The sequence below is a fragment of the Heliangelus exortis genome, chromosome 1, assembly GCF_036169615.1.
Source record: "Heliangelus exortis chromosome 1, bHelExo1.hap1, whole genome shotgun sequence".
In the NCBI taxonomy this organism is placed as follows: Eukaryota; Metazoa; Chordata; class Aves; order Apodiformes; family Trochilidae; genus Heliangelus; species Heliangelus exortis.
Genome location: NC_092422.1, coordinates 133095723 through 133110421, shown reverse-complemented (window position 1 = coordinate 133110421; position 14699 = coordinate 133095723). Strand labels below are relative to the sequence as shown.

Sequence of the window (14699 nt, the reverse complement as noted above, 5' to 3'; positions counted from 1 at the left end):
CAATAAAACGTGTGCATTAAATTTAATAATGTTTTATAGCCATCAAGGTGATCCATTCTGTAACTTCTAATTTTCTCAGCTACCTATATTAAATCTTTCTTTTAGATCAATTTCATGTTTTCTGTAGCACTTTACCTTCAAAGTTCTTCATTTAGAAAACAGCACCAGAAAATTTATGGAAAATAAAGATGGGCTAAGTTCAGTTTTCTTATGCAATAGGAAGATGATAAGCCTTCTGCAAAATAAATTAGAACTAGACTTCGTGTTTAATTTTAAAAAATTTCAAATGGAAAAGCACGCATATGACTCTATTCTAGCTATTTTTTGTTACAGAGTTTAAATGAGAAAGAAAATTCAATAAAGATTTTGATCTTTGACCTGTTTTCACCAAAGGTTTCTGTTACGTGAGAGGAATCTCGCTGCGGGCGCGAGCTCGGTTCGTGAACAGAGTCAGTCGAGCTAGTGCTGGTTCGGATTAGTATCAGAGAACTAAGTTCGATCCGCCTGGCTCGGGACCTGCTGGAACCACGCCCTGCCTCAATCGGGCATGCGCATTTGGACCAGTCCCAGCTGGCACAGGCGGGGCGGGCACCTGCCACCTACATTTCCCCCCCTTTTTTTTTTTTTTTTTAGGTCTTTATCGGGGAAAAGATGACAAATACGCAAAGATCTTAGTTGCGAGGTGCCTCGTCGTTCAGAGCCGGTGGTGCTGGTCTGGTCGGGGCAGGGCATGTCCATTTGCTGGGCACCCAGAGAGGCCCAGAGTCTGTCTCTCTTGGTGAACAGCAATGGTCTTGGCCCCATCCATTGACCTGTTGTTGGTTCCTTGTAATAAATTTGGACTTCAGGCATGCTGATGACTTTCTGCAACGAGTAGTGTAGAAGGACGGGTGGCTCTTGGGAGTCGCGGCTTAGGCTCAGAAAATTTAGAGTGAAGAGCGCTTTACTAAGCCGCGTCTGTGGGTCCATATTTTCGCTGTCCTTTTGTTTCTGTAGATATGTCTTCAGGGTGCGATTGGCTCTTTCTACAATCGCTTGCCCTGTAGACGAATGGGGGATTCCTGTAATATGTTTCACTCCCCAGGTAGCAAAAAATTGCTTAAGCTTTGCGCCTGTGTAGGCCGGCACGTTGTCTGTTTTTATTACCTGAGGGATCCCCATGACAGCGAAACAGTTGGTCAGATGACGGACCACGTGTAGCGCCTTCTCCCCCATCTGAGCTGTTGCCCAGAGCATGCCTGAGAAGGTGTCAGTTGTAACATGGACATATTTCAGTCTTCCGAATTCCGGGACGTGTGTTACGTCCATCTGCCAGATTTCTCCAGCTTGAAGACCACGTGGATTCACACCCATTCCCAGGGTAGGGCCGAACTGGGCGCACTGGGGGCAAGCTTTGACGATGCCTTTTGCCTCCTCCCAAGTGATGTCGAACGTGCGCTTCAAGGCCCTAGCGCTCTGATGAAATAGAGAATGGCTGTTCTGGGCTTTGGAGAATTCGGTAACTGGGTTTTGTTAACCTAAGCTGACTAGAGAGTCAGCTTTGGCATTCCCTTCCCCCAGGCCTAGCGCTGTCTTGTGGCTACGGATATGAATAATGCAGCATGGCTGTGTTCGAATTCTCAGCGCACGCTGCAATGATAGGAAGAGTTCCTGTAGTCTTTTGTTGGGCACTGGCTTAATGAGGGCATCCTCGATACGGTTTGCGACTCCGACTGCGTATTGGGAGTCGGAGACGATGTTAACGGGAACTTGCTGCCACTGCGTCAGGGCCCAGATGATCGCAAGCAGTTCCAGGGTTTGTAGATTGTCCTCGGAGGTGCCTAAAATCAAATGCTGTTTCCACTGGCCTTTGTCCTTCCATACACAGGCAGCCATTCTGGATCTTTGTCCAGCGTCCATGAATACTGTTATACCGGGCACTGGGCGCTCCGAGACGATCGGTTGCTCGAGCCACTGGAACTGGCTGATAGCTTGTAATCGCTGATGTTTTGGGCCATCATGACGCACCTCGCCAGGATAACCAAGTAGGGCGAGCTGTAGAGGCTCGGAGTGTTGTAGCATCCAGTCAAAATCGGTGGTTTTGATTGGGATGTTGATCCACTCCGGTTCTTGGCCGTCTACTTCCAGGCAGCCCTGGTGTCCCTTCCGTATGAGGAATGCTATTACCTCGGTCTTTTGCCATATGCCCTTCTGAGGCGTATGGGGGGGAAATAGCCATTCCAAAATAGCTATAGACTCTGATCTTGTAGAGTCTCGGTTATAAGTCAGATTGAGTTTGCATTCCCCAGGTATTCTTTTGTTCGTGAAGTCCTGCATGAGTAGGGCGAAGGGGAATGAGGGGTGGTTACATACCCACACTCCGATGGGGTGGGTGGCGTCTCGCCGATCTGCATAGCCGGTTGTCAGCTTGTGGACGACCTGCTTCAAGGCGTTGGAGTGGTCCTCGGTCCAGTCCACAGGTGCCCCTGGATGTGTACCCCGTAATAAGGACAAAAAGGGGTGGATGTCTGCATTGGTGAGACCTATAATGGGTCTAACCCACTGTAGTTCGCCCACTAGTTTTTGGGCGTCATTCAGTGTTTTAACTGAATGGACTACTTCTAATTTTTGGGGTCTCACCATAGCACCAGTTTCCTTCCACCCTAGGTAGCTCCAGGGTGACTTCATTTGAATTTTTTCCGGAGCTACGATTAGTCCCTTGGTCTCGAGGTGGTTGGTCAAGACCTGGCCGATGTTTTCAGGGAACGGGGCTTGCTGGCAAAATAAGATGTCGTCCATATCATGATAAATTATCGTATCCGGCATTGCGAGCGCCCGTGCCACATACGATTGGCATATGGTCGGGGAGTTTCTCATTCCCTGTGGCAGTACCACCCACTCATATCGCTTCGCTGGTTCACTTTTGTTGACCAATGGGACCGTGAACACGAAGCGAGCAGTATCTTCACGATTTAAGGGGATATTGAAAAAGCAGTCCTTTAAATCCATGACCAGAAGATGCCAGTCTCTAGGTAGCATGGTAAGCAGGGGCAGCCCAGGTTGGAGGGCGCCCATTGGCCACATCTGGTCATTAATTTTTCTCAGATCTTGTATCAATCTCCACTTGCCCGACTTTTTTTGAACCACGAAGATGGGCGTGTTCCACGGGCTCACGGATGGCTGGACGTGTCCAGCGTCTAGCTGTTCTTTTATCAGGCGATTTGCTATGTCTAGCCGCTCCTTGGAAAGGGGCCACTGCTCTACCCAGACAGGGGTGTCCGACTTCCAGTGGAGTCTGGGGGTCAGCGGCATGTCAGCAGTGGCCCTTATTGAAAATTCTGGGAGGGTTGGGTGGGTTCAGGGATAGTGAGGATGGCTCCTATCTGGCTCATCACGTCCCGACCGATCAACCCCCCGAGCTGACCGGGCAAGGGTAACACATATGGTCTCACAGTTACCACTTGCCCTTCTGGAAATTTAATTTGTACTGGTTGGTGCGCTTGCAGGGGGGTGGAACCGCCACCTATCCCCTGAACAGCGTCAGAAACTGCAATAAGCTTCCATTTTCGTGGCCAGATATTATTCTTACTGATGATTGTGACGTCGGCCCCTGTATCTAGCATTACAGGGAGGGTTTTTACCTCTTTGCCGACTGCCATCTGTATGTTTATAATCGGCCTTGTTCTCATCTGTTGCGCCAGGGTTACCAGGGTGTCTCCAGATGAGCCAAAGGCCCAATCGCCTCTCTCTGTTTTAACGTTCTTTCCTAGGTCTAATTTTGGGAGTGGGACTAGCTGTGCTAATCAGGTTCCTGCCTTAATTACTAGGGGGGGGTTTAGTGTAAAACACATTATCTTTATTTCCCCCGTGGAGTCGGCGTCTATAACCCCTGGGAGCACTACTAGTCCTGCCAGTCCTGAGGAAGAGCGTCCTACTAAAAGCGCACCAACGTTAGAATTTTCATGGATTACCGGTCCGTATGTGTTTGTTGGTATTGTGTGGACAGCCGTGGTCAGCAGCGTGGTGTCTACTGCAGATTGTAAATCGATGCCGAGGCTTCCCCGGGTTGCTGGGGCGGGGAGCCAGCATACAGCGTTGGCCCGGCTACTTGTATCCCGGCACGGGGGCCCCTCGCGCTGTCCCTGCCGTTTTTTTGGTACCAGCAGGCTGCGTCGTTGTGTGTCGCTCGCTGACAACGATTACACCAGACGACTGCAGAGCAGTTTCGCCCGGTGTGTCCCCTCGCGTGGCATCGCGAACAGACCGGGCTGGACTGCCTCTGTCTGTTCGGGCGATTTCGCCGGTTTTGACGGCCACGTCCTCCGTTATTGCCCAGTTTTTGTACTACCGCCGCGAGGAGCTGATGGGTTGGTTCCAATGCGGCGGCGAAGGCACCAGCCATTCCCTGGTGCTGCTGGTGCTGAGACGCCCTGGCGGCAATGTCCAGCATTTCTGATACTGGCGCTGTTTTCGGCAGTGTCGAGAAGAGGGCTTTTGATCTAGGATTTGCATTCTCGAATGCCAGTATTCTAAACATGGATTCACACTGCTCTACCGTCAGGTCTGATTGAGCCATGACAGATTGCCACAGTCGATCGACAAAATTTTGATAGGGTTCGTTCAACCCTTGCTTTACGCTGGTAAATGATGGTACTGGGTGCGGTTCTGGTATTGCATAAAATGCCTGACGTGCCAGTCTTGCAGCGGCGTGGTGGACCTCGCGCGGGCATTGCAGCTGAAGATCGATCTCTGCAAAGCGCCCGGAGCCGGTGAGCATGTCCGCTGTGACGCCCACTAGTGGATCTCCGGGTGCCCTAGCGCAGTTGACTTCCGCCGCAGCGAGGCGTTCCCACTCCTTTAACCAGATGATTTGTTGGGAGGGGGTTAGTAGGTACTGACTTAGACTGCGACAGTCATATGGGCTGTTTACATCGGAGGTGAACAGCCAGTCCAGGATGGCCCGGCCGCTCTCCGACTTCAACCCCTGTTCTTTGATTATCTGCCTCGCCTGCTGCAGGGTTTTCCATGAGTGTTGTTCAAACACCGGCTGTCCATTAGCGTCCTGCAGCACAGGGCACGCCACAGTGGTGGGCTGCCACTCGCCCTGCAAAATGGCATCCCGGATGATGCCAGACCAACGCCCTGGGTGACCAGTAGTAACGCCCGGGGCGTTTTGAAGTTGCTGCGGCGGGGTCGGGACATCGTCCTCGTCGTCCGTCAGGGTGGGTGTGTTCCTGTACTGCTGAAAAGCTGGGCGATGTTCAACGTCCCGCTTCTCTATTAGTTGCACGGCCCGAGTGACCTGGTCTTGCAGGGCCGATATCTTGTCTTCCAGCGCAGATGCTGCCGCTGGTTGAGGGGCTGCTTTTATCTTTGCAGCCTTTCGTGGGGCCGGGTGTGGCAGCGGGGGTAGCTCTCTGCGGCAGCCGGGGGTGCCGCCAGCCGCGGTTTCCGCCCCATCATTTTCCGGTGTTTTGACTTCCGGGCCGATATCCGATAGGAGTTCGGTCACGGTTTGGTGGGGCTTCCCGGACATGCCCTTTATGGCAGGCTTGCCCGTGGTCAGCCCCAGATACACTTGTTCGTTTTTTCCTTCCTCCGGGGATGGCGCCGACGGGGCTGCGCTCGGCGCTGTCCCGGGCTCCCCCCCCTCGGAGGGCGGCGCCGGCAGGGCTGCGCGCGGGGCTGTGCTCGGCGCTGTCCCGGGCTCCCCCCCCCTCGGGGGGCGGCGCCGACGGAGCTACGCTCGGCGCCCTCCCGGGCTCCTCCCCCTCGAAGGGGGGTGCTGAGGGGGTTACTGTGGGCATTTCCTTCGGGGGAAATACCGCGGTCTTTCGTAATGGGGCCACGGCGGTGACAATTGCCACTTCTACTTCAGCTTTCATGCAAGCTAATAGATTGCAAACGATTCGCCAGGTGTTGTCCGCACCAATAATGTCGCCGTTGGTCTCCTTATAGTGGAAACTTGCCAGCAGGTTGTACACCTCCCCCCACAGGTCCCAGGCGGTTTCGGGACTCGGGTAGCAGAGGTTTTCCTGCGTTTCCGCCTGGGTTGTAATCTGATCGGCAACGGCGGTGCCGGTAGGTTTGCTTACATAGGAGCCCATCATCGGATTTACTGATGACGATGTCGAAGAGAAGAAAAAAGTTTCTCTTACCCGAATTTTTCGGGGTATCGGACGGTCTGTAGAGAAGGGTCACTTTCGGACGAAACACTCAGGGAGACAGTTTAGACTGAAATTGATGCCCGCATTCTCCACCAGATGTTACGTGAGAGGAATCTCGCTGCGGGCGCGAGCTCGGTTCGTGAACAGAGTCAGTCGAGCTAGTGCTGGTTCAGATTAGTATCAGAGAACTAAGTTCGATCCGCCTGGCTCGGGACCTGCTGGAACCACACCCTGCCTCAATCGGGCATGCGCATTTGGACCAGTCCCAGCTGGCACAGGCGGGGCGGGCACCTGCCGCCTACAGGTTTCATTTTTAATACATACTTGTTATGCTCTCTGAAATTATTTGATTTGAGCAGCAACACACAGAACACACATGGAAACTTTCATCTTTCTGATGAACTAAATATATTCTCTTTGTTTCTCTTTCAGCATCATTGACAAAACGCTTTTGTGTCCAACTGTGGTATTGTCCTGTGTTCAGAACTTAACAGGCAATTGACAGCTTGATGGCTTTCTTGTCCTCCATATGGGGTTAAACAAATACGTGCATATGCAGCCTATGCTTAAATGGAGAGAAAATCTTGCTCTGGCTAGCAGGGATTTCCTACACCTGTTACATTTAATACATATGTCAGGCACCATCTGTTTAAAAAACTTTTTTTTCTCTCCTTGTGCTTTAAACAGGACACAAAAAGCACTCAAGAAGCTCACACAATGCAGAGGTAGAGATAGGTAGGTGTTAATGGCTCTCCATTAAGGCCTGGGGCTTCAATATAAAAACCGCATTAGAGCAGAGTAAGACCTAAGTCAATAGACTGTTGTGTTTCCTAGATGCTTGCATTATTCAAAAATTACCACAATTCATTGTGGTAATATTACCTTATTTGTGATGACCTAACAGGACGGTAACAAAAACACCAATTGCTTTAACATATTGTGATTAAATATTCAGTTGGGAACTGCTGTTGACATGAACATTTGTTTTAAAGAAGTCTTTGTCCTGGTATCTTCTTTTTAATCTCTTGATTGGTATTTACTCATCTCTTAATTGAGGGTAATTTTGTGAGCTATTGCCTGTATTTAAAATACTCTTTTTGTATTTGTCCAGCTACCAATAATCTAAAAACCAAAACAAAGAAAAAATCCCAACAATTTCTAAATCTAATTCTCTGAAATGCATTTATGGAATGTGACTTGTGTTTGCAAATGGATCCATTGTATACAAGCCCTTTTTTAGCTGTTCTGTTTCTTAGTTTGAATAAATCTCAAGAATTAGTCCCTCTTGGGCTTTTTCTGAAGCACTCTGTTTTCTGTCTAGGGAATATTTTATTTTCTTTGACTGCCAGCTGATCAGGGGATGGAGTCATAGGAATTTGCCTTCCTTACTTTTCTATAGCCACTTGACTATGCAGCAAATTCCTCTGAATCAGGCCTGGAATATGGAAATGCTTTGGGTGGTAGATCATGATTGACTTTCTTTTTATGAGAGGGAAATTTCCAGTTGCCATCCAATGCAAGTGCAACAGCTCTCATAACATCCTTATTCCTCAAAAAAACCCAGTTCATAATTAATTTTGTGTTATTTTATAGTGATGAGATTGACTAAAGAAAACCTAAATGGAAGAAATAAGAAAGCTGGTTTTAATTAATGCTTTGTCTACATACATATCAAAAAAGACCAAAACTATGATAACTTCTGAACCTGCATATTGTTGTCAAATGAAGTTTCTACTGACTCTGCTAATGTGGGATATGAAAAGTAATGAGACCTAAATGATTTCATAAAGTAATTGAAGAATTTGTTCTAATATATATTTTCTGCACTTTAACATACACAAAAATGGAGCAATTATTCTGACATATTTTTTTTCCATTTGTCTTAATGTGCTGAGATGTATGACTGCACCAGCTGATACGCAGAAAAGTGGAATACCCTCAGCACTGGTGAGGTTCCAGTCAGACTTTGCCTCAGATGTCAATTGGCAACTGGAGGCACTAATCCCCACTGCCAACAAATGGCATACAATAAGGAAGAAGGGGGAAAGGGAAAATAAATGTTACCTGGAGCTTTGCATAGGACTTGCCTACCACCTCAAGCCTCAAATCTTGAAGGTGATGATACTCTTGATCTTTCTCCCTCTCTCTGTAACAAGCGGGATGAATGATGTATTTGTCTCAAGCAGTCTGAAGGCCTTGAGAAGAGATAACAAAATCACAGAATCACAGATCACAGATCCTCCAAGAGAGTCGGAAATCTCCCTTATGAGGAAAGGCTTGAAGGAGCTGGGTCTCTTCAGCTTGGAGGAGAATGACGGGCAATCTCATTAATGTTTATAAATACATAAAGGGAGAGAGCCAGTACGATGGTGCCAGGCTCTTCTCGGTTATGCCCAATGATAGGACAAGAGTCAAAGGATATCAGCTTGGGCACAAAAGGTTCCATATAAACACAAGGAGAAATATTTTTTAGTGTGAGAGCAAGAGAGTACTGGAACAGGCTGCTCAGGGAGGTTGTGGAGTCTCCTTCTCTGGTGACATTCAAAACCCTGCTGAACACATTCCTATGTGACCTCCTATAGGTCACCCTGCTCTGACAGGGAGGTTGGACTCCATGATCTTTCAAGGTTCCTTCCAACCTCTAACTTTTGTGATTCTGTGAAAACTGATAAGTAGGCTGATGCAGCAAAGTAGACAAGAAACAATTGGCTAGCGGCTGAGGAGCAGCAAAAAAATGTATAGCATAAAACGGATTGGACCACCATCCCACCCTGCTTCTTCTCTGCCATGAGACCAATGGGACATCACTGATCCTTGGGTGGTGACTTTTTTCCTTCTTTTCTCTCTCTTACTCCTCCCAGTTTCTCTGGGGTGTTCTTTATTTTCCCTTTCTTTATCTCTTCTCCTCTTCTTTCCTCTCTTCAAAAAAAATTTTTTTTCCACAAAAATTTTTAGAGCGACTTTGTGTGGTAAGGCATAGTTGTTCTGAGTTATGTGCTCTGTTACTATCCTGATTTAGATCTCTGTTTTGATTTTATTGTAGGTGGGCAACTACCAAGGCTCTGCACAAGCCCTCAGAGCTACCAAAGATGCTGAGTATAACTTGTGTCAGTAGTGACAGAGGTTTCCTTTCTCATGAAATATCAGAGTACACTCAATGGAAGTGGCTTACCTGTATCCTGGGCATACACTTCCTAGGTATGCTTCATACTAAATTGCTGACCCAAAGCCCTGTATCACAGTAATTCAGAATGAGAACATTTGATATTTTCTGTTAACTCTGCTGTCAAGAAATCCAAGTTTACGGGATCAAACAGAGCTAGCAAAAAACATCCTAAGTCCCGTGTAATGATTAAAGTAATATCCTCTTCTTCCCAGAACTTAGATTGGAAGTTAGGAGGAAGTTCTTCACCACGAGGGTGGTGAGACACTGGAACAGGTTGCCCAGATGGTGGTGGAAGGCCCATCCCTGGAAGATTTTAAGGCCAGGCTGGACAGGGCTCTGAGCCACCTGATCTAGTGGGAGGTGTCCCTGCCCATGGCAGGGAGGGTTGCAACTAGATGATCTTAAAGCTCCCTTCCAACCCTGAAAATTCTATGATTCTATGACTTTCTCTAACATCATGTTTTCCAAAAACATCAGAGAGTTGCGTTAGTACCCTATGAAAATAACCACTCAGGACAAAGAGATAGACAACCTTCTGCTCAGTCCTGAACAAGTAGTCAGACTACAGGGTTAGTTCGAAAAGGATAAAAGCAAGGTGCTGCCTCAAGTTTTGGGGTTTTGTCTGTTTTTTAGTTAGGATCGAAAGATGTGCATAGTACCTTGAAAAGCACGAATTTGTGAGGCTTGGGTGCTGAGAAGTGTCTAGCATTTTCTTTCATAGGTAAATGAGAGACCTAGCCCCTTGCTTTGGCTGTAATATGTATGTGGCATATAAAATAAATGGCATTTATTGTAGGATGTCTGGATGTTCTCAGTACTAGGTGCTCAAACCTAGATATATGTGTGTCTCGCTCAGGCCCGTTAAAACTAACCCAGGAATACTTGCACATCCCTTTAGGTGAAGATTTCCAGATAAACTCTAAACATCAAGTAGGTCATTTTCACAGGGTGTACCATTATGTGTATTTTCTTTTTTTATGTAAATGAACTTTGAGTGATAGACTTCTCAGAAAGCTGTGGTTAGAGGCAAGGGACACAGAATTTTGTTTTACTTTTATTCTTAGCCATCCAAATTTTTGCAGCAAATTCTGCAATTATAACCAATTATTTAGGAAACATATAATGCTCTTCCTGGAAGAATGTCTCCTACTTTTCTTCTGCTAGTGGAAGAAAGGAGCAGCACTCACCTCTCTGTTACCCCTACCAAGCTCTAAGCTTCCTAATCCGCACAACTTCTATAAACCAATAAGCATAAGACAGGAATATATGCATATTGACTACTAGCCAGACTTTTGTGATTAAAAGTGTCAGTTCCCTCAAAGGAAAATAAATTTATTCAAGAAATGCCAGCAGTTTGCATAATGAAATAAACTAGTATGATGCCAAATAATAAAGCTCAGGTCTACCATTCAAGAGTAGATTCCAGTAGTTTAACTATTTGCATGATATTATTTTCTTGACACAAAACATTTTTTGAAACAGGGAACTGTATAATGGCTGTAGTGAAATGTGCTATTTTCAAATAGTACTTAATTTAAACATGAAATTCATCTGAATATTTCTTATCACAAGACTCAAATTCTAGGGATGATGAAAGTGATATTGTATCAAAATGAGAACAATTCTTAGTAGAAAGAAAAGTATTTATTTAAAACTTGTTTTGCTTGCAACTGCAGCATTCCAACTTTGCAAAATCCCTCAAGCTTCTGATATCTCCTTTCATCCTGATTTCTTTGTTACCAAGGATTTGGGCAAATACTTTAATCCTACGAATTCTAGAGGTCATAATACATTGATTTGAGAACCAAGATAGCTCCTTCAACAAATTTATCTGGATCCTGATTGGTTTTTAATTTTTTCCTTTTGGAAATCTTGAATGTAGTCTATGTTTTATACATGTTAAAACCACCAAGGTGTGTTCAAAACTGTGAAGTGATAGAAGTGTTCTAAAGATATTACTTAATCTTAAATACATGCAAATTAGTTTTAAAATATGGAAGAAGTTGTAGGTGACAATTATTTGGTATTTGGTTTCAAAAATTAGTGAAGATGGAGGTATTTGATTTTAGACCACTTCCTGTCAATACATTCACCCTTACTTGAGCATAGACACATATAGCATGTGCGACATGCTATATGTAGGAGTAGGACAGTCTTGAACCAAATGCCCAGTGGAAGAATGATAGGGTCAGAGAAGAGAGAGAGGAGGAATGGTTGAATAGCACATGAAATCCATCTCCACTGTAATTCATGATACAATCGTAATGAAACAAATGTTTGTTTCTGATTAATTCTGTGTCTATAAAAGCTACTTTTCTGTACCAGCTTTTCATTCAGTGTATTTTGTCCACTTATCCTTTCTAATTCTTCTGCATCATCACATGCAAGTCAAACTTGATTTCAAAAAAAGATGGAAAACACCTTCCAAATAAACATTAATAAATCATTTTGTCACTTACCGCTATTTGTACAGAGTTACAAATTATAATTTTTAGAGAGATAGTATGTTCAGTCTCAAGGATTTGGGTTGCACAGTCAACTTTACACACTGGCGCTATCACTGAATGTTTTAGAAGCATTCTGATTGTTAGAAGTACTAGAACATCTTGCAAAGACTAAGCAATAAGTCTAATAGGCAGTGTCTCTCCCTGGTTAGCATTATAAAGGTGTATATCTGCTCTGCCTGTATGTTTCAGGCTTCTACTATAGCAAACATATTAAGTGAGACAGCAGTCTGAGCCACCCTCAATAAAAATGCAGAACTTTTCTCTCAGGTGTGAGTCCTGCTCCTGAGTCAGCCTCAGTCATCAGGAAAAACATACTGGTTTTCCAGTATATGCTCTTCAGGCTCACTATTCCACTTTAATGATTAGTTTTCCCTGAGTTACAAGACAGTAAATGAGATCAATGTTACCAGGATACTAAAGTACTAAAGCTTAGAACAAGTATGACTTTTTTTTTTTCCTGGAAAAGATCTCCAAGGAGATATGTTTTCTGGTGGTACTGTAGCCTGGATTAAACAGAAATTCATCATTAACTACCTTTCTCTGAATTTTTCTTAGTCCTCCCACCTACAAACCTGCAGAATCTATTACAAATGACAATTAAGAAGGCACTCAAGGTTTTCAATGGTAAATAATGTATTTATAATACTCAATATATGGGGGAACATGACAAAAAGCTAACTGGAAATCACAGAACATGAATAAAGGGAGCCGTTCTGGGAAAAAAAAAAAAAAAGAAACAGAAAACAAGTACAGAAAGTAAGTCTCTCTCTCTCTCAGTACATCACTACCTGTAGTCTCTCCTTCAAAGTGCTACCTTTTACAGCTGCTTCAGTTTTGTGTAGATGCATGCCCTTAAGGGTGTGCCCACGGGACTGGTCCTCTATTCCTTCCTTGGGTATCCTGATGTTCAGTTGCAGCTCATGTGGAATTATGCTTTTTTGAGCTATTTGGGTTTTTTTCTTTGCACTTTAGTGTTGTTTTTTCCACTGCCTGTTTTGGGGGTTATTTGCATTTTCTTAATAATGTACCTGTATATGCTGTGTTGTTGCTTTTTCATAAATAATTTTTTATCTGAATTCCTGGGTGTATGAACACATGGGCAACAAATAGAGATAGCAACTTCAAAGCAGAGATTTTAATTGTAAATGAATACATAAAATTTATTATCTCGAGGCTTTAGTGATAGAGTACTTTAATGTTGTGCTCCCATTATCTCACCACCTAAGATCTGAATCACTCCTTGGAAGTGCCTATCTCCATTGTAAATAAAGGTTGCCTAGGGCAAGTAGCCTACAAATGTAAACATTTCAGTTGCACGTGTAACATTAAACGGACAGAATCCAGGCCTCAGTTTATCTCACAGATTAGAATAACATAGCAGATGCCAGTTATTTTTTCTTCATGTAATCTTTTATCTCTTATCTGAATAAAGCGTGGGTCTGCTACTATAGGACTAATGTCAGCTCACAAAGTTATGATGCATCTGCCTCGGCTCTTGTCCAAAGTAAATGAAATTCATGCTAGGAGGTTTGGTTTATTATTAAAGTTCACTGAGAAGAATTCTTTTCATGGGTGCTGACTGAGGTTGATAAGCAAGGTAACCATGTCCTGTTAACTTTGTAAATAGCTATGGATGTAGACATCATATTATCAGCTTCAAGAAGAAAGATTTTATCTTAGTGTTTTTTCTGATTTTATAAATTCAAATTAGCTGAACTATCAGCTAATATTTCCAGAAAGAAAAAAAAAATTAAAAATTAAAAAAAAAAGTTCAACATTCCTTTCCTTTCCTTTCCTTTCCTTTCCTTTCCTTTCCTTCCTTTCCTTTCCTTTCCTTTCCTTTCCTTTCCTTTCCTTTCCTTTCCTTTCCTTTCCTTTCCTTTCCTTTCCTTTCCTTTCCTTTCCTTCTTTCCTTTCCTTCCTTTCCTTTTCCTTTCCTTTCCTTTCCTTTCCTTTCCTTTCCTTTCCTTTCTCTTTCCTTTCCTTTTCCTTTCCTTTCCTTTCTTTCCTTTCTCCTTTCCTTTTCCTTTCCTTTCCTTTCCTTTCCTTTCCTTTCCTTTCTTTCCTTTCCTTTCCTTTCCTTTCCTTTCCTTTCCCTTTCCCTTTCCTTTCCTTTCCTTTCCTTTCCTTTCCTTTCCTTTCCTTTCCTTTCCTTTCCTTTCCTTTCCTTTCCTTTCCTTTCCTTTCCTTTCCTCTTTCCTTCCTTCCTTTCCTTTCCTTTCCTTTCCTTTCCTTTCCTTTCCTTTCCTTTCCTTTCCTTTCCTTTCCTTTCCTTTCCTTTCCTTTCCTTTCCTTTCCTTTCCTTTCCTTTCCTTTCCTTTCCTTTCCTTTCCTTTCCTTTCCTTTCCTTTCCTTTCCTTTCCTTTCCTTTCCTTTCCTTTCCTTTCCTTTCCCTTTCCCTTTCCTTTCCTTTCCTTTCCCTTTCCCTTTCCCTTCCCTTTCCCTTTCCTTTCCTTTCCTTTTTCTTTTTTCTCTTCTTTTCTTTTGTTTTCTGTGCATCACTCTGGTGAGGCTGCACCTCAAATACAGTGATCAGGTTTGGGCCCCCCACTACAAGAGCATTTTGGTGCTGGAATGTGTCTGAAGAGGAGCAACAAAGCTGGTGAAGGGTCTAAAGCACAAGTCTTACAAGGAGCAGCTGAGAAAACTCTGCTGGTTTTGCCTGGCAAAAAGGAGGCTTTATATGTCTTTACAACTACCTGTAATGAGCTACAACTGATAGGACAACAGTTAACAGCCTCAAGTTGTGCCAAGGGAGGTTTAGATTGGATAGTAGGAAGAATTTCTCATGGAAAGGATTGTCAGGCACTGAAACAGGATGACCAGGGAAGCGCCTGAGTTACCATCCTGGAGGTGTTTAAAAGACATGTAAGACATTGT

The 14699-nt window shown here is 44.5% G+C and overlaps 1 protein-coding gene across 1 annotated transcript; it reads right to left on the bottom strand.

The window, feature by feature from the left end:
* Positions 1-4006: 4006 nt before the first annotated feature.
* On the bottom strand, positions 4007-5864 carry LOC139793271 (endogenous retrovirus group K member 113 Gag polyprotein-like). The gene is made up of 2 exons (XM_071737779.1): positions 5805-5864; positions 4007-5359 (listed from the first exon to the last, which is right to left on the bottom strand). The coding sequence occupies exons 1-2, from the start codon at positions 5862-5864 to the stop codon at positions 4007-4009; spliced, it is 1413 nt and encodes a 470-aa protein (XP_071593880.1).
* Positions 5865-14699: the final 8835 nt, after the last annotated feature.

What these genes read in the sequence shown, in the direction of transcription:
- LOC139793271 (XM_071737779.1), bottom strand. Translation starts at nt 5,864, where the DNA reads ATGAAAGCTGAAGTAGAAGTGGCAATTGTCACCGCCGTGGCCCCATTA. An exon ending in CCCCATTACGAAAGACCGCG is followed by an intron (nt 5,360 to 5,804) that starts GTATTTCCCCCG and finishes GCCCCACGAAAG; the next exon opens with GCTGCAAAGATAAAAGCAGC.